Here is a 27,159-nt window from a genome sequence, read left to right on the forward strand (position 1 = left end):
TGAAGAGAAACTCAATTTGTCAACAGGAAGCTATGGTTTCTGCACCTCTATTTATATAAACAACATTTGCTTTTTCCATCTTGGGTTCTGCCCAGAAATTGGTGTCTGACTGCTGCTTCTGGTTTTGCTTGACTGGTTTTTAGAAAAAAAAAAAGAAATTTAAACTGTGGCCACCTGTTTTTCTCCACTACAGGGAAACCTCAGCAAGTCACTTTCCCTGATGTCTGACTGCTAAAAATGCTAAGAGATAAAGATCTCAACTTTTATTGGAGCATTGGATTGTGGAACAAATCTTTGGCTTCCCAAGTGAACTATAATTATACTCCTCCAGTGTGCTCCTGATGGATTTCCATTCTGTCCTATAAATTTCCAGGTTTATCAGGACCCCTTAACCATACTTTCCAAATCCCCTTCTCCCATACAGATGTGTGGCTTCCCATCTTCTGACCTTCCGGTTCTCCTGCCCCATGTGAATCTGTCTTCACTCTCTTACCTCCTTATTCCCCTTGTATGGTGCTCTTCTTGTTTGCACCCTCTAGTCAGGTGTAAATGATCTAAACACCCTACTTTTGCCATGAGCACCCTGAAGTGGAGTAGGGAGGAGCTTGTGACTAGTACATATACTGTCTGATGTCATTCAAAGGAAGGCCCAGGAGTAGGGAGACCAGCTGGGGGTTGCACATTTGCTTGTGAGTCAAAATAATACTAAGAGAAAGTGTACATGGAACTCTAGAGAGAATAGTTTCCAGAATTTGTTCATTCGAAGAGAAAGGAGAATTTTATTTTTCAGTCATAAGCATGGAAAGTGGAAAAATTTGGCTCAGGGCAGGATCAACTCATTTTGGGAAGAGAAAGCAAGGGTGAGTCCTTTGGGTAGGTAGATGAAGCTTTTTCTACTATATGATTTCAAGGTACCAAGAAAGGTTTCAATCTCAAAAATGGCCTAACCATACTTTTACCAAGTCCTTATATTTCAACATAGAAAATCCATTATTTTGGTTTAAAGAACGATAAATAACCAGACTACAGGCAACTCTCTTCTGAGAAAGAAATTGGAAAAAAAAATTTTCAAATGTTTAATTTGCTGTTAATTATATTCACAATGTTATGCATCATCGCTCCTATCCATTACTAAAACTTTTTAAAGCTCTGAATTATATATTTGAATGTGTTTAGGTTATATATATGGTTCTAGAATAAAAATTAAAAAATAAATCCATGGAACTGCATAACACAAACAGTGAAGCCTAAGTTAAAGCATGGACCATAGTTAATAGTGCAATTATAAAAATATGCTTTCATTAAAAAAAATTAATTTCCATTATACACACTACTGGGATTGAGATGCCCTCTGGTGGGAATGCCACCTCGTTTAATATGCAATTGGAGAGTCAAGCCCATAAAAAGATTCCTGGAAACCCTGCACCTATGAGTTTTCCCTGCATTTAATATGACTGTTTATATATGAGTACACGATTCTAGAGACTGTGGAGCAGAGTTTACATGCTTTGGACTTTTAAATTAGTAGTTTTCTTTAATCCAAAGTGTAAATCACATTAAACTTAATTGTTCCTCCACAGCAGGTGTCTGATCATCATGTAGCTAGTTTTTCCAGCAATAGGAAAGGAATCCCCACCCTTATAGAGTGGGACTCTGTCATATGTAATTAGTTGTCTTAAAGTCCCCTTAGTTCCTATTTGAATTCCATTCACTTTTATAGAAAGTTATTGAGTTATTCTAAGCAAAAGTGTCCATAATATATAATTTGTAATTTATTACAATGGCATTTTATTCTATGACATTGTGGATTCATGTCCTATTAAGGATATTTCTTCCCCCTATAAAGCAGACACAGGTCGTTGTGAATTAGAGTGCATCTGTGCTCCAAGGAATGTGAATAATGCATTTAAGTCTAGAGATCACGGAATTAAAAGAAATCTTAGAACCAATACAAATTTAATCTTCTCATTTTAAAGATGGGGAAATTAACCCAGGGCCTAAAGAGGGCAAGTGACTTATCAGAGGCCACATGGTTACTGCTAGAGCCAGGATAAGAATGTGGGTTTTCTAAATGTCATGTTTTATCTGTTCTTTCTTATTAACCATTAGGTAAACTTTCTGCCTACATATTAAAAGTGAGATCTGAATTCTCTTCTTAGGCCCAAATTTAGGGTATTCCAGAAGTAATCTACACAATAGTCTCTACAGATTGTGGTGAGGGTTGAGGAAGAAAGAAGTAACAACTCAAGCAAACTCAGCCCAGTGGTATAGTTTCATATTCAGTTGTCTAATTTGCTTTGTGTAGATGGGTTAAACTCCAGTACCATCAAACATGAATTTGTGGATGAGACCTACTTTCCAGCCCTACTTCTAGATTGGACAAGTGCATGAAAAATTTGATAAGGAATCATAGGTTCAAATTCTGTACCCGGCATACACATCTCTCTTTAGCTCCAGCTTCTGAGGATTTTATATGTCCTGGATTTTTTTTTTGGAGAATTTTCTAGTACCATAAAAATTACCATGACCTGTCTCAGAAAGAAGACTCCCAGGCAAACACTAAGACAATCTAGCAAAATAGTAAAATAAGAGTAAAGAAGAGCACATAAATGAATGGGGAGTTCATCTAGGAAACTTGGGAAAAATAAATGAATGGTTAGTCAAAACAGACAGTGGTATTTTCTTCCACCCTAATCTCTTTCTCATACAGATTCAAAAGGTAAAGATTATTAAACAGAAGTCCAAACTCCTCTAAAACTGAACGTAAAATATTTGTATGTTAAGCCACATGGTCATCATTTGTTCACTGTGCCTGTGATATTGGGAAGCAGCAAAAATTTGCAAAATAATAAGGATCAGTCTGAGTCAAAAATCAGGGCGTAGGGGCAAAAGGTGATTTTGAAAAGGATTGGGTTAAGAAGCATTAACGTCTATGAGTTAGTTTACAATGTTACCTGGGCAAGAAAGAATTCCCTTTTTCTAGAGCATTCCTTTCCTCCCACCCATACATTCATTCCTTGCTCTTCCTTGATGATCACAGACCATTGGGTCTCTGCAAATCCACATTTTCACAGGGAGGAAGTCGGAAGTAGTTGGAGCGTCGGAGTCGCCTTGGGGGCAGACCAGCCATCTGCCGGCAAAGCTCATCTAGAAAAGAAGCAGAGCAAGGGATGAGAATACAGAAACATAACAAGGGCTCATGTTTGAAGGGGGAAAGACTTTGCAGACTGGTAATGAAAAGATTGATAAGAAATAGATTTGGGTTAGCATCCCAGCTCTGCCACTTACTGCTTATTTACCTCTCCTTAACTTTTCTGAATTTTACTATCTCCTGTAAAGTAAGCCTTAAAATACTTACTTCAACAGTGTAGTTGTGATCATTAAAATGAACTAATAGACACCAAGTACCTAGCATGGTATATGAAAGATAGCAGGTGGTAAGTAAATGTTAGGTTCCTTTATAATCTAGCTTCCAGTTCTTCTAATCATGGAACTACTGAATAGAAAAAAACGAGGTTCAGTCATTCAATACACATTTATGTGTTTACTAGGTGCAAACAGCTAACTTTAGTAACTCCCCTGAGACACTTCAGTGCCTAGAGTCCCGAATACTCATCCTCAATCTCAAGGTGCTTCCCTTGCAGGTGGCTTACACAGAGCCAAGGGGAATAAGCAGAAAGTTTCCTTCTGCGAAGTTAACTACAGCTCTTACTCAGGACCTCACACAGTGAGCACACAGTGAGCTGGTGAGTCAGAAGTGACTGTGTCTGTGGTTCTTTCGCCAACCATAATCATCATTTGGGTTGGCTGTGGGTAAAGTTGAGAAGTATGTCTGTTCCCACCAGGCAGGGTTTATAACCACTCATACTTTGGACCCTTGTAATTGCCTTTTGCTCTTGTGAAGTCTTATCTTCCTCAACCTCTCAAATTTCATAAGAAGTACTCTAAATGGTTATAATTGGTGGACTATGTTTATAAGGTAGCCAATTTCTAAATGTCCATTCTATTTTTACGTATAGGTCCTATTCAAACTTTAGTGTCTCCAAATTAGTAGCTTTTTCTTTTTCTTTTTAGTTATGAACATAGTTGCTGACTAGCAGTCTTTTTCTGTAATGGCTGACTTGGGTTTTTCACCTAGAACCCCAGTAAATGATCTCCAAAGCAGCCAGAATGCCAGAAAGCCTATTTGTATAGGAGAGGTTAGGGGTTACAATCTAGTTTGAAATGGATCTAAGACATTTTCCATGGTATTTTCTGTATATGAGCACAATGCTTTCCTTTCATTAATTTGGGGGATAACAGGGTGAGGCACGGGTCAATGGAGCTAACAGGGTAGACTAAAGCCCTCCTCCAAAGCCAGACCTAGGCTCTGTCCCTACTTCATAGTGGTGGATCCATTAGCACAGTGTCCCAGTATACCTCTCTATCCCTTCCCACTAACCACCCAGATATCATCTTACCTTTCATAGCCTCATGTTCTTTACAGACAAGGCGAGAACATATCTCCTTGTTGATGATGTACATACGTCGCAAACTGCCGCAGCCCCAGTGTCATGGTAGGGAGACAGAAACAGGCATTGAGAGGGAGAACTAACCTCAGCCTAGGATGTCTCTTCAACTCCCGTATTCCTCCCTTTTCCCAATTGGTTCACCCCCATTTGGACTTCCTTTTTGGATTTTTATTCCCCAGAGAAGTATAGGGTCTCCTTAGCAATGCTTTGCACACTCCTTCAGCTAGAGTTAAGTTTAACATCCCTCCCCTTTATGTGTTCTACCTTTGTAGCTGGGATTTTTGCTTCAACCCCTTTTCACTAGGTAGTAAATACAATATGCCAGCATTTTGATCTCACAACCCCCCTCCTCCAGCCCACACCTTCCCTTGTTTTCTAGCATCTAGTCTTGTTAGTCACGCTACTCTCTGTATTCAACCAGATTCCAGGTCCTAATAGACATCTTCAGGAAGAGCTAGAAAGATTTAGGCTTAAAACTTCTGCTCTGTCAAAGACTGAAGTTCCTCTAGTGGGTACTCATTAGCTACTCATATGAAAACACTGCATGAAACATGTTCTCTGGGTATTTTGGGGTCCCTTACCTGGTGAAGCATGACTGATGAATGCATTGCTTGACTGGCTGATGTACAGAGTAGAGTCTTGTGCAAGGAAATTTCTCATCCCGGCATTCTGAAGAAGCCCGACACGAAAAAACAGGGAAGACCCAATAGAAGAGGCATAAACCAAGGTTAAACCAAAGGGAGGGAGGAAATAGGATTGGGAAAAAAAAAGAGTAGTATCTACAGAGGATCACTGTAAATTGGAGCATATCCTTCCTACAGAGTAGGAAAAAAATTGGCTAAAATGAAATTTAGATGTCTCCCTACCTGGAAGCAGAAGTCTGATAAAATAATCTGAGACCTCTTCTAATAAAAAGTCCTTCTAGGATTTTCCAGGAAGTAATACAAAACATCAAATTCAAATGCTGATGATTGGATTTGGAGGGTGTGAATTCTTAGATGGGTCACTATATAAGGGAAAGTTGTTTTTAGCAATGACATCCATGGTAATATCCAGTCAAACTGATTTGCAGTCAAATTGATTTCATCTTCCAACCCATAAGCATCAAATAGAGTCACAAACAGCACGTCTTCCAGAGGGCTGGGGTCCCATCTCCTTCCCATGACTTTTAGGAGAGGAGCTCATAAAGAAAACAGGGAAGTGAAAATACTCTTTGAGAAAAAAATGGAAGTAAACTCAATATCAAGTATTCTCCAATCCTCCAAGGAATAAGAGATAAGGAAAAAACAAAAAAGATATGAAGTCACAGAAAGAAGAAAAAGCTTAAAGAAAAGACATGCAGGAGGTAATCATTACCTGTGGAGGTGTTTTTATCATTGGGTGAAGCTGAAAGGCAGACATTTTGTTCAGTTATTAATAGCTCCAGAAGTCATTACCTCTGTGTCTGTCATGTTGCCTCATTCAGAACCCACTTGGGGCTCCATGAATAGGGAACAAGTGACTTAATAACTTAGCAGTTTCTAAAAGAACCTGTTTTGAGCCACAAAATTGAAGAAATAAAGGAGGTAGGATGCTTTTCCCCCTTCTCCAGGAAATTCATTGTACTGTAAGCATCTTTGTCTTGTTGAGAAGGAGCCAATTTAATAGGAACACAAGACAGATGGCCATATACCTAGAAGGGTTTCATCCTATCGCTATTACCCTGTAGGAGATCCTCCCTCAAAAGAAAAACTCTTCTCTGTAGATTAGGTACATCATCAAGGGTTCATTGATTAAATATGTTGGGTAAGGGATAGTGAAGGTTAAAGCTATAGCCAAACCTAAGCTAAAAATGGGCAAGTTAAAAATGGGCCTAGTTTGTAGAAAAGGGAACAGGTCAAGGAGTTAGGTGAGTGATTGAGGGAATAGACTAATCAAGAGTTACCTAGGAAAATGTCATTGGAAGAGTTGCTAACAGATAGGATACTAGGAAGTAGATGAGGTGATCTCATCTAGTCCATGATTTTAATTACAGATTTATATGCTGATTTTATATATATATATATACCAGATCTCTCCCCAAAGCTCCAAATTTATAAATTCAACTGCTTTTAATGAAAGAGTTCTTGGATTTTTTAAAGATCTGTCAAGTTCAATGCATCTTAAATTGACTAGATCATCCCTAGATTATCCTTCGCTTCATCAGTTCAAATTCTTTTAGTGAACAGTACCACCATCTACTCAGTAGCCACATCCAGAAATCTGGCCATCATCTCAACAATCCCCTCTTCCTGAGGGTCCACATTCAATTTTCACTGCCTCTACCTTTATTCAGACCATCATCTTTTATTGGGACTATTTCATCAGCCTTTCGTTGTTTTTCTTGGTTCCAACTTAGCCTGGCTAAATTCATTCTCCACACTGCCAAGGCACAAATCTGATTAGAACCTACCCCTGCATAGCACCTTTCTACTTGGCTTTCATTTCCACCCTAACCCTTTGCTAGTATTATTTACTTCACCTGAAAAGTTCTTCCCTCTTCTATTCACCTTGTCAACTTGTCCTTAGGAGGCAGTTTAGTCAATGTGCCCTCCAGGAAAAGCCTTTCCTAATTCCTTAAAGTTGAATATAGTGGAAGCCTCTTTCTATGTGCTTCCATAGCTTCCTTTGCTTTCCCTGATTGTAGCATTTTGTGACACTGTTCACTTGTCTACTACGCAAAAAAGACCAGTGGAAGAAAATGAGTTTTGTTCACCTTTATGTCCCTGCTAGCTAGTCTAATGCCTGCCGCATAGCAGGCTTTCAATAAATATTGTTAAAATAATCTACTTTTTCTACTTTCTCACATCTCCCCACTTGTAAGCTTTTCTCTAGCCATTACAATCAGTTTCCCCAACATGCCAAAGCTCTATTTTACCTTCATATCTTTGACCATTTTATTCACTCTGGCTGGAATGCCCATCCCCCCGTGACTGTGGGCTTAGACCAGTTCTTTTTTTGAGAGTCACTGAGTTCAAATATTACTTCTAGAAAGTTTTCTTTTATCTTCCCAAACATATATTTGTCTCTCGCTTGCCCCACCCACTCTTGAAATCTTTGAAAGAAAGACCATATCTTGGTATGTGGTATATCAAACTTCTAGCACAGTTCTGCATGTTTAGGGTTCAAATGTCATCTATCTGTAGCCCTATCTGTTTAGGGTCTTTCACCAACTGCACTGCCTTCCATAATGGGTTCTAGGGAAAGCCTAGAATGGATCTGGCAGTCCTGGGACCCCAGGACTGAACTCACCCAGGTCAGCTGTGGAAGGCTCGATGTCAGCCAGAACTGAAAGGCACAAAAAAGCACAAAAAATTAATTGAAGTTAATTGTGAATATTTATTGAAAAATATTGCTTCTATTGACATTATACTAATTTTTGGAAACCTTTATTATGCGGACCCTATTTTAGCTATTAATCCACTTTGTTTCTTTTTCTTAGATGGCTACCAGGCATATCTTTCTTTATATCCCATCATCACTGAACACCCCTTTATCCCTTTCCCAGATATAAAATTATCAGATTAATTCCTGAGCTGTGAATGTTAGCAAGAATCATGCCATTTCTTCAGAATTGCAGTAAAACTTACCTGTTTCATCGGTAGAGGGCTCATTCACCAGATCTGAAAAGATATGAAACAGGGAATGAAAATGCGGATAGTAAACATGGCAAAGGCAAGCAGAATAAAGAAATGATTATTTAAAAGGACATAAGAAAAATTGAAGTCAAAGAATGACTTTTGGGCAAATATAAGGATCTACCACAGAAAGAACTGGCAGAAATAATAAGAGTAGGTGATATATATAAGATGGAACACAAAGCTCTGCATGAACTCAGAGAGCCCATCAATCTCTTTTTCAGTCTGTATTTTTCCTTGTATGGAAAACACCCTTAAACCTTTTATCCCCAATGAGAAAACAAACAAGTTGACAAAAGAAGGTGGCTCACTAGGATCTTCTGTGAATGTTTCTGGAGTCACTTGAGTCACATCATCTGAAAAAAAAATCCAGAAAATCTTTTCTGAGCAATCCCTGCTTTCTCACACGTTTGCACTTCTAATAAATGAAACTGTATAAGCACAGCATCCAGCACACACCTGGTATCCCACAATTATTCTTCCTTGCTTGCTTCCCCATCCTAATTCTTTTTTCCTTATAACACTACACTTTCCTGCTTCCATCATTTTGCTGCTAACAATCCTAGCGTAGAATATCCTCTTTCCTCTGCATGCCTAATTTGGTGGGAAAAAATGAAGTCCATGCCCATCGGGCCTCCTCAGACATCCCCTTCTCAAAGACACCTCGGATAAGCATTGCACTGCAAGAATTCACGGTGTATTCTCTGATGAGAGTTTGGAAAACTCAGGAAACTCTCAATATCTCTTGATTTCTTCATATTATTACAGCTCACTCGATAAACCATTATAAGTTATCCTTTAGTAAATTTATGTTCTTTCATTGTACTAATAAATAATAATGACCATAGCTAATTTGGGATTATTTATGATGTGCAGGCACTGTCTGAAACAGTTTATCTATATTAACTTACTTAATTCTCCTAAGGTCCCATTTTGCTTTGTTTCTTTTTTTCACTTGTTTTAAAAATATTTTTATTGAGAAATGTCCACGCACATATAGCCCATCCATAGTATGCAATCAGTGGCTCACAATATCATCATATAGTTGTGCATTCATCACCATGATCATTTTTTAGAACATTTATATTGATGGTTTCTTGATGCTTAGTGGGAGGCATGATGAAGAGAGGAAAATGGAAATACTAATGTAGGTAGAGAATGTTTTGCAGTTGATCATCAAAAAATAAAGGCAGGAGGTAAAGAAAAATAAAAGTGGTTCAGGTTTTAAGGTGGAATCTATTAGGATAAACCAAGACAAATATCTGAAACTGTACATATAAGCCCTTCTAAAAATAATTATCTCTACCTTAAAAAGCAATACAACAAAGCAGTGTTTACATTTAAATAATTAGTGAATATTTTATCTTAATTACCCTTCAATGAAGGCTGCTTATATTCATAATCTATTTTATCCACTAGGTGTCAGTATATTCACATACTTTGCTTTGACTTTTTTTGTTGAAAATTTCAGATTCTAAATGTCAGCTTTAAATCTGAGGAGAATAAATATTTTATGAAGCATGTCAGAGTTATTGATAAATATAAGAGAGGTGAAATACAAATAAAGCATTTGTAGGAGTTTCCCCTGCTTACTTCACCCTCCCCACCCCCTTTATAAATTCCAGATAGAAATTCATCAGCTCTGACAAAAGAGCCTCTTTTCTTTTCATATTCTGTATATACTTCCTTCTTTCAGAACAAAATTTGATAAAAAGAATCCAAGTGATAGATATCCACACATGTCCAATCCCACAGGGCATATAAAACCATTGACCTGAGGCATTCCAGAGAGAAGCGGAATCTCGCTAGGGTGTAGCCCAATCCTGCCCTGTTCCCTTTCCCCAGAAGCCTTGCTATATTCCAGCTCAACAACTTACAGAAGCAGAGGAGTGAAGCAATGGGAGACAGAGTGTCCTAGCTTCTCGGGATTTCAGGGCCAAGGACTGCTTTTCTGCATTTACGCCAGTTTACCTACCCTTTCCATGAGCTACCACCTATAAATGCTTTATCTAGGATTCACAGAACATACTCTGAAAAGGAATCTTAAGGAGACATTTTCATCATATTTCATAATTCTGCAAAAAAAGGAAGCATCTCTGACTGGACTTTAACCTTTCCAGAAAAATAAATTCAGATTTTTAGTTTTTCTTGTGTTGAAATCTGATTAGCTTCAGGAACTCAAGGGATCAGACATCTTTTAACAACACTAGGGGAAAATGTTTTTATTATATTTTTATCTTCTGTACCTGAACCCACAGTTAGAAACAGTTATCGTGTTATGTATGCCCCAATTTACACATACATTAAACTGAAACTATTTTTATAAAATAATCCTTTACTCTTGCAATGTGCATGTAATATACTCTGATATTTTTATTTTAATGTACTCTGATTCATTACAAAAACAGCATTCGTGACCCAATAAATTGATATATGACCTATTAATGCATTGCAGTGCTCTCATGGGTTGAAAGCAAGAGTTAAGTTATAATTATGTTGCATTTTTGGAGGAAGGGTGGAGTTCTACAAGGTTTCCTTCATTAAACTAAAGGAAGTGGTCCTCTAGGAGCCAAAGCTTTTGGCTTCTGTCCAGTTGTGTCACAATTTCACTTTATTACTGAAATGACTTACTCTGTCTTTGTATTTTAGTTTTTCTGCTGCTACACGGGTAGAAAAATGCTTTCTGCAAAGATTAGTGAGCATTTTCTGAGTTTAGAGATGCATATATGACAGTAGAGGCAAGCAATGAGCACGAGAGGTGTTCTTGGGAAAGGTGTTTCAGCGGATTAAAAAAAAAAAGACAGGAAAATTTTATGAATGGGGGGATAAATGGATTGTGGAAACCAAAGTGGATCTTATTTCCTAAACCTTAGCAATCTAACTCTGTGTCACACCACAGATTCTTTAAGTCTGACGCTTTGTCCGGGTTATCTTGATTAAGAACCCCAACAGAGCCCAAACTCAAGGGTTCACTTACCTCCTCGCTGAGCAGTGACCCCTAGGGTTATCCAGTCTGTACCAAGGGAAGAAGAAAAGGGATTGATTTACTCCAGATCCAGACCCATTACTTTTTTATGGAATGAACCAGAACATAATGGAAAAAATAGTTGTGCTTTCTCTTTCTGTGTTTTTTACCCCTTTATAGCTCAAGACAAAATTACTTAGATTATTAGTACTCCACACAAACCTGGTTGGAATACAAGCCCCACAAAAAGACAAGAAATCCCTGAGAATAAAGTCCTGCTCTGCTACGCCCTAACTCAGGATGTCCTTTTCCCCTCATTCCCAAGCAGCAGAGTAATAGGGTCATTTCCACAGAGAGAACCAGCAGCCTCTCTAGTGTGTGCTGTTCTGCTATCCCCACAGCTCTCCCACCAGCTACGCTACTGAATGAGGTAGGAGAACTGTGTTCTTGCAGTCTGTATGTGGTAGAATGAGAAAAAAAAAAGTAGGTTTTCTTAATATCTGAGATCCACTTTCTGTGGCCAATCTTGTAACTAGTTTCTGTGAAATCTGTGATCATTTTCTTCTCATGTGTAGGTATGGCATATATATTTTGTGTGCATACTAGTCGAAGTGTTTGTCAGGTGTTAGTGTAAATATACCCACTGTTTTTCTTCAGGATTTAAATTTGGTCCAGTTTCTTAATAGGTAGACTTTATGTGTTTGTATGCATTTGCATATTAGCTCTCCTATGTTTACTTGTGTATGTGTGGCTCTTGTTCATTATGCATTTGTGTGTCTCCCCTTAATCTTACCTTATTTTCATAACCTTCAGAATACCTTTCCCAAGTCTAAGGCCATCTCTATTAACATTCCTGCCTTTTCTTCTTTGACACAAAATTTATTCACTTCTTGTTTTTGAAAGCAATTCTAGAGCTCAACCCTAAGCATCTCTCTTCCCATTTTCCCTGCAACCTCTTTCCAGCCTGTCATCTAACACACACATTTCCACCCACAGGTAGCAGCAGAGCTGACATTTTAGGAAAAAAAAGAATAAAGATAAGGACTTACCAGAGGGAAGAATGAGCACAGTGAGAAACAACAGCATCTTGGGTCCCAAGAGGAGCATGTCTAATAGGGACAGTGGGTAGAGTAGACAGTGTAAGACATATTAGCATTTCAGTTCCAGGGAAGGGTGCCTCTAACTAGGTCTCTGACTCTTTGTCTTCCCAGGAATCTTCCTGCTTTCACCTTCTGACTCAAACCCTTTCTCTTTTCTTCTCCTCTTTCACCTGCCATTTATTTCTACCTCAAATTTGATTCTTGCATTATTCTTTTCATTCCTCTTTTCCGCTACATTAGAGGCATTTTTATATTCTCAGCAGTCTGGTCTTGTCCCTACCCTGTGGCCTTTTACTTCTAGAGTCTAATCTTCTTTTTTGCTATCTTCTGCCCACTTTGGTGTCTCTTCTTTTTTGAAGTACATGGATAATTGAGGGAGAGGGAAATCTGCTCAGTTTTAATCAGTGACTTTCCCCATTTTCCCTTTCCTATCTGCCAACATGCAAATGCAGGCATGCAAACACACACACACACACCCCTCTGTCTATTTAGAGTTTTATACAAACTACTCACTATCTGTGCTTCTCTGCTCTTTTCACCGAACCTTTGGCTGCTTGAATGTGTCTCTCTCCTTCTCACACTCTCTCTACTTTGGCTAGAGAATAAGATGAATAGGGCCACTCCCAGGAAAGGACTTCAAATTTGGCCTAATCTGAAATAGTGAGGGAGAGAGAGAAAGCCAGGCTAGAGGAATAGAATGCAGTTACAATCAAGATGGAATGGGAAAGGGACTGAGGATTTACAGTTACTCACACCCTCATTCCAAAGCTTATGACCACACTGCTGAGATCTTGCTGCTCCCTGCAAGTGTTGGTCCAAGCTCATGTATGCCTTTGTGCCAACACCCTAATTTCCCTCTCAAAATCTGTCCCTAGCTTCTTTTCCCTTGAGTTCCTTCTTACCTAAGCAGTGTGTTCTACTGCACACCCCTAGATAGTTTCTGTCTCTCTGGCTATCTTCCACATTTGAATCGTTTCTCCACCCCCCTTTCTCATTTTGTTTTTCAATATTCATCTCTTCAACAAATTCCTCTGTCTCTATATTTCTCTTTCTTCTTTCTTGATCTTTCTTAATCTACAAACTCAGACTTTTCTCAGTTTCTCCCACATTGGATTCCTGCTTAATCCCATGTCCAAGCAAACAGATATACCACATGAGTTTTTTCTAAGAGGAAGGCTGGTGGTCTCAGGGTTAGGGAAAGCTGAGAAATATAGTATCCTCAGAAACCTTCTCAAATGTATGGCAGCTCCATGGAGGGAATAACCAACTTTATTCTGCTTTTGATGTTTGTTTAAGCTTATGCTGAGCATCTTGGTTTCTGAAATCCTAACAACAAAATGCCATCAGAAACTCAAAACTGGGGGCCAAATTCATTCTACTTGCCTTCTTTTCTTTTAGTACTTTACCTCAGATCATGTGACAGACAACACTTTCCCTGATCCAGGAGTTTTAAAGACTGTATTTGCTCTTATTCATAGAGACCCTAGGGGTTAGACCACTAAAACTGAAACTTTGGAGGGAGCAAATTGAATTAGAGGCTCTCAAGTCTGAAGAATGGTTGATTTTATGTTCAATAGAAATGGGCAAATTTCGAGTTATCGGTTTGCTGGCTTAGTCTACATTGCGTATTTAAATAATGGGCAGAATTAGAAAAGAGTACAAGTAGTCAAATAGCAGGTAGTATTAATAGATTACAGACTGAAAGAAAGATAAAGAGTGAATAAGAGATAGATAGAAGAAAGGGAGGGAAGAGTTAGGGAGGGAGAGTGTGGAAGGAAGGAAGCTAGCTGTCCAGTTGGGCAAAAGGGATGGCAATGGACACAGTCAGAAACATCCCTTCATAAGTAAGCCCAGTTTCCTCTGAGGGAGCTAGAAGTGTCCCATCTCTGAGATACGTGGAAGCTGGTCAGTCCTCAGAACAAAGAACACAAAACATAGCCTTTCCTGATTTGCCTGGCCCACGATTCTTTCTTCTTCCATGCACTCCACTGTGAGACGGCAGAGGCTGGAAAACAGATGTCATTCTAGTCTGGAGAGAGTCAGGGAAAGAAAAGGCAGGAATGGGAGGAGGGGGGAAGGCAGATGAAAAGCCTTATTTTTAAGGCAGGGCACAGAATAGAGCCGAGAGTAATAATCATGTTTTCCATGAAGTTCAGACAGATGGAGAAACTGAACTCAGGCCAGTCATTTGGCAGAGAGAGTGCTGACCTCAACCGCGCTGGCCTCGCTGGAGACTATGGTTTGGGAAAGCTGCCTCCCCAGGCAGTGGGAGGGTGTGCTCTCCTGGGGTGCGCAGGATGGAGTCTGAAGTTAGGAGCAGTGAAAATGAGAACAGAATGTTCAGAGCAAGACAGAAGGAGAGGACAGGGAAGGAGCACCCCTCAGAAGGAAAGGGGAGTAGCCAGACAGGAAGTGGTGGGAGAGCAGGAACAACCATATATTGTTGTTGGGCAAAGACTTTCAAGAATGCAGTTTGTTTCAAGGTAGTTTGATTAATTTCTTCCTTGTGGCAACTGCAGTGGCCTCTTTCTTTTAGCACAGCTCCCTGTTTATGTCCGGAGCCCCAGGCCTGGAGATCCTCAATTGGGTCATTTGGTCAGCCTCCCTTCTATTACATCATCAGTTTATCATCTCTTAATCAGTTAGCCGTATCAGCACGAATGGTCAGAATTGGTGTAATGTAGAAATGTAAGCCCATAATTTTCTGAGGTTCTCCCTGACACTGGAGAGGAACTCTTTGGCCAGCAGTCCATACTTCCGTCCTACCCAGACTGGATCTACACAGAATGTGGTAGACAACACATTGTCCGGCAGTAGAAAAGCCTGCCCTGAGATTGACCAGCAGGCCCAGAAATGACTTCTGTGTTTGGGTTACTGAGGAAATTTTTAGTTTTCGAAAGATCCCTAATCAGTGGAAGATGGGTAAAGTATGAAGAAAGAGAAGGAAGACAGAGAGGCAAGACAGCAGGCTGGCTTCATTCATCTGTTTATTGGCCTGTAAAGAATACACCCATTAGCTGAAGGCCTCTGGGCAAATGTACAGAAACATTGTTACTACAGTCCAAACCAACTAAATTAAACCCAGGGGCTAAACCCACACACAAATTCCCATAAAAGGAAGGAAGGGAAGAGGGTTATATGAGGTGGGGAGGGAGGAAGGGAGAGGGAGCAATGTGCGTAGAGGAGTGAAGCAATCAAATAACAGCCAAACTTAAGATGGACTTAACCGTAAGACTTAAGAGCCAGGACACATATATCCTCAGAAAATTGGGCTAGGAGAAACTTCCCACTTCTCAGTAAACCCAACTTATAGTATATGCCCATGCCTCTGTGCATTGCATTTTCTGTTCCCTGCAAATAAATGCCTATTTGTCCATTAGAACCCAGGTTATAAATCGTCTCCTCCCAGAAGCCTTTTTCTGGTCCTTTCTACCCCTAAAGAGTTCATTGTTTCCTCTCCTTCTTTGTATAATTATATCATCAAGTTTATTAAACTTTCTTTTACATATCTTTCAGCCTTATTAGGCTGAGTTTCTGTCTTTTTTTCACACACCATAAAATCTAGCCACAGTGTCCAAGCAACGGCTCCCAGTGTAATCACAGAGCTGTGCTTACATTGCCACACTCAGTTTTAGAACATTTTCATAGCTCCAAAAAGAAAAACTTCATGCCCCTTATACCCACTATGGTATGGTACCTTTGTTACAATTGATGGAAGAATATTAAGCTATTACTGTTAACTATGGTCCATAGTTTGAATTAGGTGCATTTTCCCCCATATACCACCCTATTAGTAACACCTTGTAGTTGTGGCATATGTTTGTTCAATTCATGAAATAATGTTCTTGTATTTGTACTACTATAAGGTGAATTTCCTGATGGCCAAAGCTAGGTCTGACCAACATAGTGGCTAGCACTAAGTACTGGTGAACTGAATTGAGTTGAGGTGAAGATTTGATATAGTGACTTCCCATTTCCAAGATACAAACATTCAAAAGCTGAGTGAAATGCAGAGGGGTGCTAATCAGTCTGAGGATATGAGTGAGTGGACAAGTAATAAATGTTGAAGTGTTGTGAGAGGGGGGTAGATGGAAAAGAAATAGGTCACCCCAACACATAGAAACAGGGCAACACTATTCCAAGAACAAAGGATACTTCAGGGTTACCATGTTGGCCTTAGAAAAATTGACAAGTATTGCAAATAGTATGACTTCTATTGCTTAGAAGACAAGGAGTTTAATCCTCAGAGCTTACTTACTTCCTCTAGAGCTTTGTGAATTAATACTAATTAATAAAGGCTTTTTTTTCAATTTCTAAAAAAAGAGCAAAGGATGCAATGTCAGCGCATGCAAACAAATGCAATTCATAACTACCATAATTACTGCTGCTGTCTTATTGTTTTGTTTTCTGTGAATTTTGGCTTTACACTGTTACATCCATACTTTCTTGACCAAGCAGATATAAAATGGTTGATCCAGGTTCAGGGATCTGTTAAAGTTTCTGAAAACATTTGGTTATACACAAACCAAAACAAGTACTAGAAATTCATTTGCGGAAGGGAAATCTCCACCTTCCTATTCCACCTGCCAAAAGAAGACGATGGATGACGATGACTATGATGACAGCAAAACTCTAGAATTTTTATAAAAGAAAAAAAATTGCAAGTAAAAGTAACTATTAATAAAACGAATATAATTTTAGTTAGAACATTGTATAATGTACTTTTATTATAATTTTAATTTTAAAGTTAATTAGTACATTAAAAATTAACGTACTTTTAATGTTCTCGGCATTAAAAAGGGCCCAGTGAGCTCCACTTTCTGGTCTTTACCCAGTTGTTTAATTCCTCCCTTAAATATGGGCTGGAAGACTCCTAAGCAAATAGAATGCAGCAGAGATTATGTGGTGTAACTTCCAGATTAAGCTACAAAAGACTACAGCTTCCATCTTGCTCTGGAAAAAAATTAAAAAACAACCAAAAAAACAGCTGCTGTGTTGTAAGCTATAGTGGAAAGGAACTGATGTCTCTAGCCAACAGCCAACAATCTGAGGCAAGTCACAAACCACATGAAAATTGATACAATTATATTAATATGAAATACCATAACAAAGGGTTATTATATATTAGCTGCTAATAGAAACAATAAGATAGCTAATGCATATGGAAGATTTGCCACATGGTAGGCACTGTGTTAAGTATGATTATGCCACTTTAATTCTACATCTCCTTTTGAAATGAGTACATTCATAGGAAAGCAGAAATAAAAGGAAGGAGTGAATTGGAAAAAAAAAGAGGATACAGGAAAAGGAGCAGAAGAGAAGTAAGAGACACAGAGAAGAAGGAAAAAGGGAAGGAGGCACAAAGAGGAAGCAAATGATAGAGACAGAGAAAGAGAAAATATGTAGAAATCATAGAATCACCCTTTAATATGCACTGTGAGTCAGACCTTTACACCATCTAGTATTACAACTCATTTGAAATGTAGAAAACCCAGTTAGTAAGAAAAAACTAAAGAAATTCAAGTAATTCTGCCTGGAGAGGAGAAAGCTGAAGTTGACGATTTTGATGTTTGTATTTACCACTTCCAAAAAGTCAGAACAGAAAAAAAAAAAAAAGAATTCATTTCAGAACTGAATTCAAATTATATCTTAGAATGTAATTCCCTGATTTAGGATAGCTATGGAAATTCTTCCTTTGGAGATAGACAGACTTTTATCCCAGTGACTTGGTGTTGATATATTTCTAGAGGTAGGATGGTGGATTAGATGATTAATATGGGTTGGATCTGAGTCACATCATCGGGAAATTAGAATTCATTTATTCTGTGGGGTCACCTGCATCTCTTGCATTTTCTGGTACAAAAGTGAGGGGAGACTATGAGAACTGTCCCAAGAAGTTTGATGGGCAGTACAGCACTACATCATCAAATGTTATTTATTGATTTATTATAAATCTATGATACTTTTCCTCTTGAAGATCCTTCTTCCCAATACAAAGACTTATTATTTTCATGATGTCTGTGTGACTAGGCAGCAATTTTGCTTTATTTGGTGTTGGATGGGGCACAGATATGGGTGAGAGATCAAAAATATCCTCACCAGAAAATTCAACTTCCCCAAGTTGAAGTCTTGATATTCTCATAAGCTGTGGGACAATCAAAGCAATAGTCTGAGCCCCCAATGTTGGGGTTTGTTCATATGAAACTTAACCCCACAAAGGATAGGTCAAGCTTAATTTAAAATTAGGCCTAAGAGTCACCCCAAGAGAACCTCTTCTGTTGCTCAGATGTGGCTTCTCTCTCCAGCCAACACAACAAGCAAACTCACTGCCCTCCCCCTGTCTACATGGGACATGACTCCCAGGTGTGTGGACCTTCGTGGCAACGTGGGATAGAAATCCTAGAATGGGCTGAGACTCAGCATCAAGGGATTGAGAAAACCTTCTCAACCAAAGGCAGAAAAGCGAAATGAGACTAAATAAAGTGTCAATGGCTGAGAGATTCCAAACAGAGTTGAGAGGTTATCCTGGAAGTTATTCTTAAGCATTAAATAGATATCACCCTGTTAGTCAAGATGTAATGGAGAGGCTGGAGGGAACTGCCTGAAAATGTAGAGCTGTGCTCCAGTAGCCATGTTTCTTGAAGATGATTGTATAATGATACAGCTTTCACAGTGTGACTGTGTGATTGTGAAAACCTTGTGTCGGATGCTCCTTTTATCTACCTTATCAACAGGTGAGTAAAACATATGGAGTAAAAATAAATAATAGGGGGAACAAATGTTAAAATAAATTTAGATTGAAATGCTAGTGATCAATGAAAGGGAGGGGTAAGGGGTATGGTATACATGAATTTTTTTGTCTTTTTATTTTTTCTGAATTGATGCAAATGTTCTAAGAAAGGATCATGATGATGAATATACAACTATGTGATGATATTATGAATTACTGATTATATATGTAGAACGGAATGATCACAATAAAAAAAATATGGCAAAAAAAAAAATGCCCTCACCAAATGGCTAGCAGCAGGTGCTAGGTGTTCTCCGAGGAGTCGGAAGGGGTTGCATCAGAGAAGTTCGATGGTCTCTCCACCTGACTCATTTGGGCTTCCCGCAGCACTGGCTACTGAAAGAAGAGGCATTCTAGGAAGCGAAAGTAGATTTCGCAGAACTCTTACGACTCAGCATCCATCCTTCCTGTTCTACCGGTCAAAATAAGTCACGGGGTCAGTTCAAATTAAATGCAGGGGAAATAGACTCCACCTCTTAGTGAGAGGAGTGGCAAAGAGTGAGAAGCCCTCTTTCATCAACCACTGTGCCCCTAAAGTTAAACTGAATATTTTCAAAAGTCTAGGGTAAGTGCCAAGCCAGGAATATTTATATTTGCCCTTTCCCTGGAGCCTAATTCACCTCTCTCCACAGTTCTAAAATAAATAACCTGTCAGACTAAGGCCCTCTTCGTTGCTCAATATCACAGACACAGCACACTTATTTTCTTGTTTTCTGTGGGATGGGCTCCTAACCCTCCTTTTTGCAATGTACTTCCCTTGGCATCTTGACATCACATTTCTTCATTTTCTCTTGGCTCCTCTCCAGTGTTCTTTTACATTTAAATGTTGCTGGCTATCAAGGTTCTGGCCCTGGTCACTTCTCTTCGTGCCATACTCTCTCCCTGATTAATCATATCCACTCCCATGTCTTCATTTACCATGCATTGAATGCACAGGATGTCTAAAAACTTGCATAGATCTTATGCTCCAAGATCTATACCTCAGTCTGACTTATCTATCCACTGAACTTAGTTTCTTCAATTTCTTTTCTCTCACCTTGAGTCTCAACATGTGTACATGCACCCATTTTGTCCAAAAATCCTTTTGATGGTAGCTCATCAATATCTTTCAAATCCATCCATTCTGTCCATTATTTCATTACCATTTTAGTTCAGTCCAATCATTAATCTAATAGAGTCCTAATTGGTTTCCCATTCTGATGTTTTCCCACCCCCATTCATAATACAAAACAGCCAGATTAGTCTTTCTAAAGCACTAATCTGATTAAGTCATCCCCTGGCTTAAAACATTTTAAAGACTACTTAGGATATGGATGGAATTCCTTAGCATTACATACATAAATGGCTCTTATTAATAGTTTTATTTCTAATCACCAGTATTCCAGCCCACCCAGCCGGACACTTTTGCAACTAGCAGTTCTGTGAACACTCCAAGCTCTTCCATTTCTAAGTTGTTTCACGTTACACTCTGGGACCTGTTCACTATAGTAATTTCATTTTCACAAATTTCTACTCATCCTTTATATACTTAGTTTGGTCAATATCTTCTTTGGATTATTTTCTTGAGTGTCTCCCTCATTTCCATGTGGACTTTGGTGGAAAGATGCTTTGTTCACCGTTTTATGCCCCACACTAATTAGACATCTTGTGCATCAAAAGATGTACTGAATTTAAAGCTGGAGAAATCTTAGGTTTTATGAGCGTGGAGGAGAAAGGTTGTATTTCCTAAACGTGGACGAGAGAGGGCAGCAGATAACCTCTAGACCAGTCTTGCTGTCTCATTGTTTTCCATCCATCCCACTTATTTTTCCAACCTCTGTTGTGTAGTTCCTATAGGAAGAATACTGAGCTACGTTTGAGAGGATGGAAGACTCCTAATGACACAGAACTGTACTTCTCTTATAGTTCTCTAAGCGCCAGTATTGTTAATTGAGAGATTAATCAGTCCCAGTTCCTACATTAAGGAGTCAAGAGTTCATTGGGAAAGAGAATCTTAACTCAGTGTTTCTCAACAAGCTTTCTACCCCAACATATGAAGAAACAAATGATCTGACCAATTTTATCAGTAAGTTGTTAGGATGACAGCTTTGGGGTATAAATAAAGTTGGATATCAGAAACTTAGAATCTTCTGAAAGGTTAATGTTTGTTTTTGTACCACACCCCCCCACACACACTCTACCCCAGAAAATTCTCGGATAGGGGAGGTACTTATCCCATTTAAGCTATATAGTGTGACAGATGCATATATAGATGCATATAAAAAAAATGCAGTCAACTCAATGCAGATTTACAGAGGACTCCACAGAGGAATTGTGCGTAGTCAGCAGTTATTGAACTTTAGTTATCAAAATCATGCAATGAAGATTCTTGGGCTACTTCCTTTGGGATTTCTATTTCTGTGATGGGTACAAGAATCTGCACTTTGCAGCCACCTCTAGGTGAATCTGATTCAGATGGTCTTAATAAATCATGCTTTCCCACTTTATGCAAGAGTTTCTCATACTCAGGCATGCATCAGAATCCCCTGGGGGCAGGGTTGCCAGATAAAACACAAGATGCTCAGTTAAATTTGAATTTCAAATAAACAATGAATAATTTTTAATTGTAAATGTCTCAAATGCTGAGATAATTGAAGCAAATCATCTGTTTATCTGAAATTCAAATTTAACTGGGTGTCCTCTATTTTTATTTGCTAAAGCTGGCAACACACCTGGGGTGCAGATTACTGGGCCCTATTCCCTAGACTTTATGATTCAGTAGGTAGGGATGGGGCCTGATAATTTCCATTTCTAACAAGTTCCCAGGAAATGCCCATGTGGCTGGTCAAAAGACTATACTTTGAGCACCACTCCTTTACAGTTTATATGAACTTTCTCTGTGTACCTAAACACCATCAGTATCATAATCTTTAATGACCATATAATATCCCATTGTATGATGTAACATGTTAAACAGAACGGTTGTTTAATATTTTCAGACTGTTTATGTTTTTTTCTGTTATCAACAATGGTGTTACAAACATTCTTGTACGTATAGTTTATTTTCCATTGCCCTTAAATATATTATTGAAACATATAAAACATAAATTGCCATTTCAACAGTTTTAAGTGTACAGTTGCATGGCATTAATTACATTTGCAGTGTTGTGTTGCTATCATCATGAACCATTGCCAAAGCATTTTCATAACTCCAGTGGAAACTCCTTACTCATTAAGCAATAACTCCCCCATTCTTCCCTATCTCTGGCCCCTGGTAACCTGTAAATCTAACTTCTATCTCTATGAATTTGCTTATTCTATGTATTTCATATCAGTAGAATCATATAATTGTACTTTTGTGTCTGGCTTCTTTCATTTAGCATAATCTTTTGGCTTTGTGAATAATGCTGCTGACAACATTGGTGTAAGGGTATCTAAGTCTCTGTTTCAATCCCTTTGGGTATAAATCTAAAAGTGGAATTGCTAGGTCATATGGTAATTCTGAGGATCTACCTAAATGTTTTCCATAGCAGCTTCACCATTTTACATTCCCACCAGTACTGCGTGAGAGTTCCAATCCCAGCTCTGCATGCTCCTCATTTATTCCACCTCCTCGCCAGCAAAATAGATCCCTGCTGGCCAGTGTGGAATAGTATCACTTTGTGGTTTTGATTTGCATTTCCTTAATGTCTAATAATGAGGAAGATATTTTCATGTGCTTATTGGCCATTTGTATATCTTTGGAGAAATGTCTATTCAAGTCCTTTGCCTATTTTTAAATTAGATTTTTATAGTATATTCAGATATTAAACCCTTACTAGATGCATGATTTCCAAGTATTTTCTCCTATTCCGTAGGTTTCACCTTCTTTTTCTTTTTTTTTTTTTTTAGCATGGGCAGGCACTGGGAATCGAACCCGGGTCTCTGGCATGGCAGGCAAGGACTCTACCTGCTGAGCCACTGTGGCCCGCCCAAAATTGTATTTTTTATTTCTGTGTCCCCAAGGCTGAAGCATTTCACATGAGCCCATCTTTCCTAATTCAGTTATGTCCTCTAAAGAGCCTCAGCTTTGTCCAAAGTGGTCCTGAGAGAGTTTTTTTTTCTTTTATATGGGTAGGCACTGGGAATCGAACCTGTGTCTGCAGCATGGCAGGCGAGAACTCTGCCACTGAGCCACCGTTACACTGCCCGGTTTCACCTTCTTGATAATGTCTTTTAATGCACACAAGTTTTTAATTTTGATGAGGACGACTTCATCTATTTTTTTCTTTTGTTGCTTGTGCTTATGGTTTCATATTCTAAAGCTCCATTGCCTAATATAAAGTCCTGAAGATATTTCCTTATGTTTCTACTAAAAGTCTTGTGCTTTTTTTTTTAAAGTTATTACCTATTTTGAGTTTTTTTCACATTAAAAACAGCATATATTTTATTTTCAAGCACACGATAAATACCAAACTTATCCAATGACAACTGTATCCTCTTTGGATTCTTCTCATGTGGAATTGGGTATGTTGGAAGCAAATTGTTTCCAGTAAAATTTCTGGTGATCAGGAATCAAAGCACAGTAGCCCTAAAGGTGATAGCTTTGTAGCCAACATACTCAGTATCAAGACATATTTTACTTTCAAAAGTAAAGGATAAATATTTTACCATCCTTTAATCAGTAAAGTACTTTACTCTGGAATGATCCATGTTGACTGCTTAATTCTGTTCACACACAATTCCCTTGATGTGAAATGAGGTACTGTCTATAAAACATGCAGTTTTGAATGGACTTTGCAATATTGGTAATATTCAAGGATGAAACAGTAGAATTATACAACTTAAATGAAAAGAAAGTCAAGTTCCAGAAATTTTTATTGTTTGAATAACAGAACACAAAACGACAGAGAAGTCCCCAAGAAAATGTTTCACTGGCCCTTTGGTCCTTCAACTTCTAGGCACTTATTAGATTTCCTTTTTATGATATCAGACATTTATTTTGATCACAAATGCAATTCAATTGTGAATAATTAAATGTATTTTTTTTTAAATGCTGCTCTTGCTCACTATGATCCTTTAAATAGGAAAAAAGTGTTAAATGTCTCTCCATAGCCTATTTGGCCATAGTTGTCCACCTATGGCTTTAAAAATCATGACTCTAACTTGGTCTTTCTAGATCTTTCTTGAAATACAGCTCATTCTTTTTCTTTTTTTGGTCGGGGGCGGGGGTGGTGGTGGTGCATAGTTCGGGAATCGAAACCGGGTCTCCCACATGAAAGCTGGGCATTCTAACCACCAAACTACCTGTGCACCCTCTACAGCTCATTGTGTTAAAGAAATTCTGGAGGACCAGTCCTATTGATATTGTCGATAGTCTCCAAAAGGTGAGGATAGTAACTGGGTTGAAAGCAACTGGGAGGGATCTTCAGCAAACTGAGGACCATTGGGAAACTGTGTAGAGGCAAATCTTGTCAACAAGATGGCAGCTCCTTCGATTAAAACTGGGAGAATGCCACCCATTGCAGCAGACCCAACCATGGCCACTGGTTCATTTCTTGGCTGCCAGTGTGGGTCCTGTTAAGGCGCCACTTGTGATGGAATTCCAGGGATCTTCTTTCCCTCTGACTTGAACCATCCTGCAGTCATCATGGAAAACAGACCTCCTCAAACTGCAAAGCTACCTTCCAACTGTGGAGCCCTGGTTTTACTAGCCATCAAACTCCCTCACAGTCTGTGGTTTACTCCTACTGGAGAATTGCAAAAAGCTTTGATAGCTTGAAAGATACCACCACCTGTGGCACCTATGACCCCACCACAGTCATCCACAATTCGCCAGGGGCAAGTTTCCTGTGTGTACTCCCCCATCTTGACTCATTTTGAGTTTTTTATATGGTACGAAGGAGGGATCCAATTTTCATTCTTTTGCATATGGATATCCAGTTTTCCCAGACTATTCTTTCCCCCTTGAATAGATTTGGCCCTTTGTCAAAAATCAGCTGGAAATAGATGTAGGTGGGTATATTTTTGAATTCCCAATCCTATCTCATTGATCTATATGTCCATTCTCATGCCAGAACAAAACTGTTTTGTTCCTGTAGCTTTGTAGTAACTGTGAGTCCTCCAGCTTTGTTCTTCTTTTTCAAGCTGCTTTTTGCTATTTGGGGCCCGTGCTCTTCCATATGCATTTGATGATTTGCATTTTCATTTCTGCAAAATGGCTGCTGGTATTTTGAATAGGGCTGACTGAGTCTGTAAGCTGCTTCAGGTAGTAGTGACATTTAACAATTCCAATCCAGGAACACAGGGATTTTTGTTGGAACTCTGTCTTCTAGAATCCTGGGTGGGTAATAGTCTGACAGTCAGGTTCTTATTCCTTTTGAGTATTCATTATCTTGCTTTTTTTTTTCTTTTCCATGTTGTTTATAAAGCATCTTAAAGAAGTAGAACTGACTGATTGGGCTATTCATTATATTGGAGGTATAGAAGACGATATACATGATTTTGAGGTTTCAAATCTAATGAATCTAATTTAATGGGTTGCACTGGACAACCTGAGTGGGAGCTACTCCTGAGACAACCATGTGTAGGTGTCCAGTGAGTTTAGAACTTAAGAAAATTCTTCCTTGTGTTTGAAAGTTCAAAAAGACAACTTGTTAATTGAATCTGTGAGAGTGAATGAAATCACCAAAGGAGAATTTCTATTTTGATAAGAGAAAATAGACTTCATCAATTTTATTGATTCTTAATAAGGGCCCTCAAATCAAGGGTACCTGGGATTTCAGAACCTCCAAACTAAATCAACGCCGGTCTGCTCTTGAAAAGAAATCCATCACTGAACAAAAACACAATAATTGACTGTTGCTAAGAAAACTCTTGTTCTTTTAAATCAAGTTGGCTCTCTCTCATACCTTATTTAACCTAAAGCAATTCAAATCCACATGCTCTTTCAAATACCGGTGATAGTGAATGGTTCTGAGAAAAACACCGAGTCCCATGCATAACAGTATGATTCTAGGTACGCCAATGTGAGGATAGTTTTAGAAGGACCTCTTTCTCTGTGTTTTTGTTCTTTCATGTTTTAATAGCAATTCTATGTAGGCATGGCATGTTCCTGAATAAGTGTAATATTACCATTCTGTACACTTTACAGTTGAGGTGACTAAGACTTGGAGAGGATTGGTTTAAAGGACACAATGCTAGTTAGTGATCAGTATTCAGGATTCCAGACTCAGTCCAGTGCCTTTCTGAGATGCCACGTTGCTTCTTTGGCATGGATTTAGCTCAGTGCTCTAGAAACAGCGGGTACTTTCCAAAATTATGTGGTCTGGAAAATAAGACTGTGAGCAGAGTCCAGGATTATTCTATGGACCTGTTGCTGTCTACTATGCATGCAGAGTGACATATGTAATATAAGTATCTATTCATAATCCCTGTGCATTTTTCCCTGTGCTTAGTAATAAGTGCTCAATGACAAGAGACAACTGGAAAGCTTAATTAGGGGCACAGGCAGCTATAGTATTTATATATTTCGGAGATTTTGTCTCTTCAACATGTACTTTCTCTACAAGCATCCCTAAATACTTGCAAATTAGTAGTTTAAATTAGTATTTTAAATCTCCCTGGTAAAAGATATTTGTGATGAGTATCTAGTTTGTCCTTTTTTTTTTTTTAAAGGAAATTTCAAATGTACAGTCTTCCAGTAACTTTTTCTAAGAATCTTCTCTTACTTCTGGGGTCACCCAGTAATACAAAGCTCAAGAACTGTTAGAACTTATCTTTCATACTTGTACCTGTTTCTTCATTTCTCCATTTATACCCATACCTCTTGCTCCATTTCCTTTCTTCTTTCTTTAAACTTTTATTATTGTGAAAAATAACATATATACAAAAAAGCAATAAATTTCCAAATACATTTTAACAAGTAGTTATACAACAGATTTTAAAGTTTAATATGGGTTACAGTTCCACGATTTTTCATTTTTTCTTGTAGCTACTTCAAGACACTGGAGACCAAAAGAAATATCAATATATTGATTCAGCAGTCATATTCATTTGTTAAATCCTATCCTCTCAATTATACTCTTCCTTCTCTTTTTTTCTTTGTGAAAAATAACATATATACAAAAAAGCAATAAATTTCTAAGTACATTGCAACAATTAGTTGCAGAACTAATTG

General features: G+C 38.5%; 2 protein-coding genes and 1 pseudogene across 2 annotated transcripts in view; 1 reads left to right on the forward strand and 2 right to left on the reverse strand.

Annotated features, from left to right (window-relative positions):
- Nucleotides 1-1,038: 1,038 nt before the first annotated feature.
- MFAP5 (microfibril associated protein 5) lies at nucleotides 1,039-12,957 on the reverse strand. The gene is made up of 10 exons (XM_077169954.1): nucleotides 12,746-12,957; nucleotides 12,182-12,241; nucleotides 11,145-11,180; nucleotides 8,479-8,523; nucleotides 8,120-8,152; nucleotides 7,782-7,817; nucleotides 5,868-5,897; nucleotides 5,093-5,180; nucleotides 4,461-4,534; nucleotides 1,039-3,147 (listed from the first exon to the last, which is right to left on the reverse strand). The coding sequence occupies exons 2-10, from the start codon at nucleotides 12,237-12,239 to the stop codon at nucleotides 3,035-3,037; spliced, it is 513 nt and encodes a 170-aa protein (XP_077026069.1). The 5' UTR covers nucleotides 12,240-12,241; nucleotides 12,746-12,957; the 3' UTR covers nucleotides 1,039-3,034.
- Nucleotides 11,480-27,159, forward strand: part of RIMKLB (ribosomal modification protein rimK like family member B) — an 87,647-nt gene continuing 71,967 nt past the window's right edge. The window contains exon 1 of the mRNA XM_077169953.1: nucleotides 11,480-11,562. The gene's annotated coding sequence lies outside the window, so the exon portion shown is untranslated. The remainder of the gene's footprint in view (nucleotides 11,563-27,159) is intronic.
- Nucleotides 24,339-25,002, reverse strand: LOC143689765 (mitochondrial import inner membrane translocase subunit Tim17-A pseudogene; annotated as a pseudogene).

The sequence above is a fragment of the Tamandua tetradactyla genome, chromosome 7, assembly GCF_023851605.1.
Source record: "Tamandua tetradactyla isolate mTamTet1 chromosome 7, mTamTet1.pri, whole genome shotgun sequence".
Classification (NCBI taxonomy): domain Eukaryota; kingdom Metazoa; phylum Chordata; class Mammalia; order Pilosa; family Myrmecophagidae; genus Tamandua; species Tamandua tetradactyla.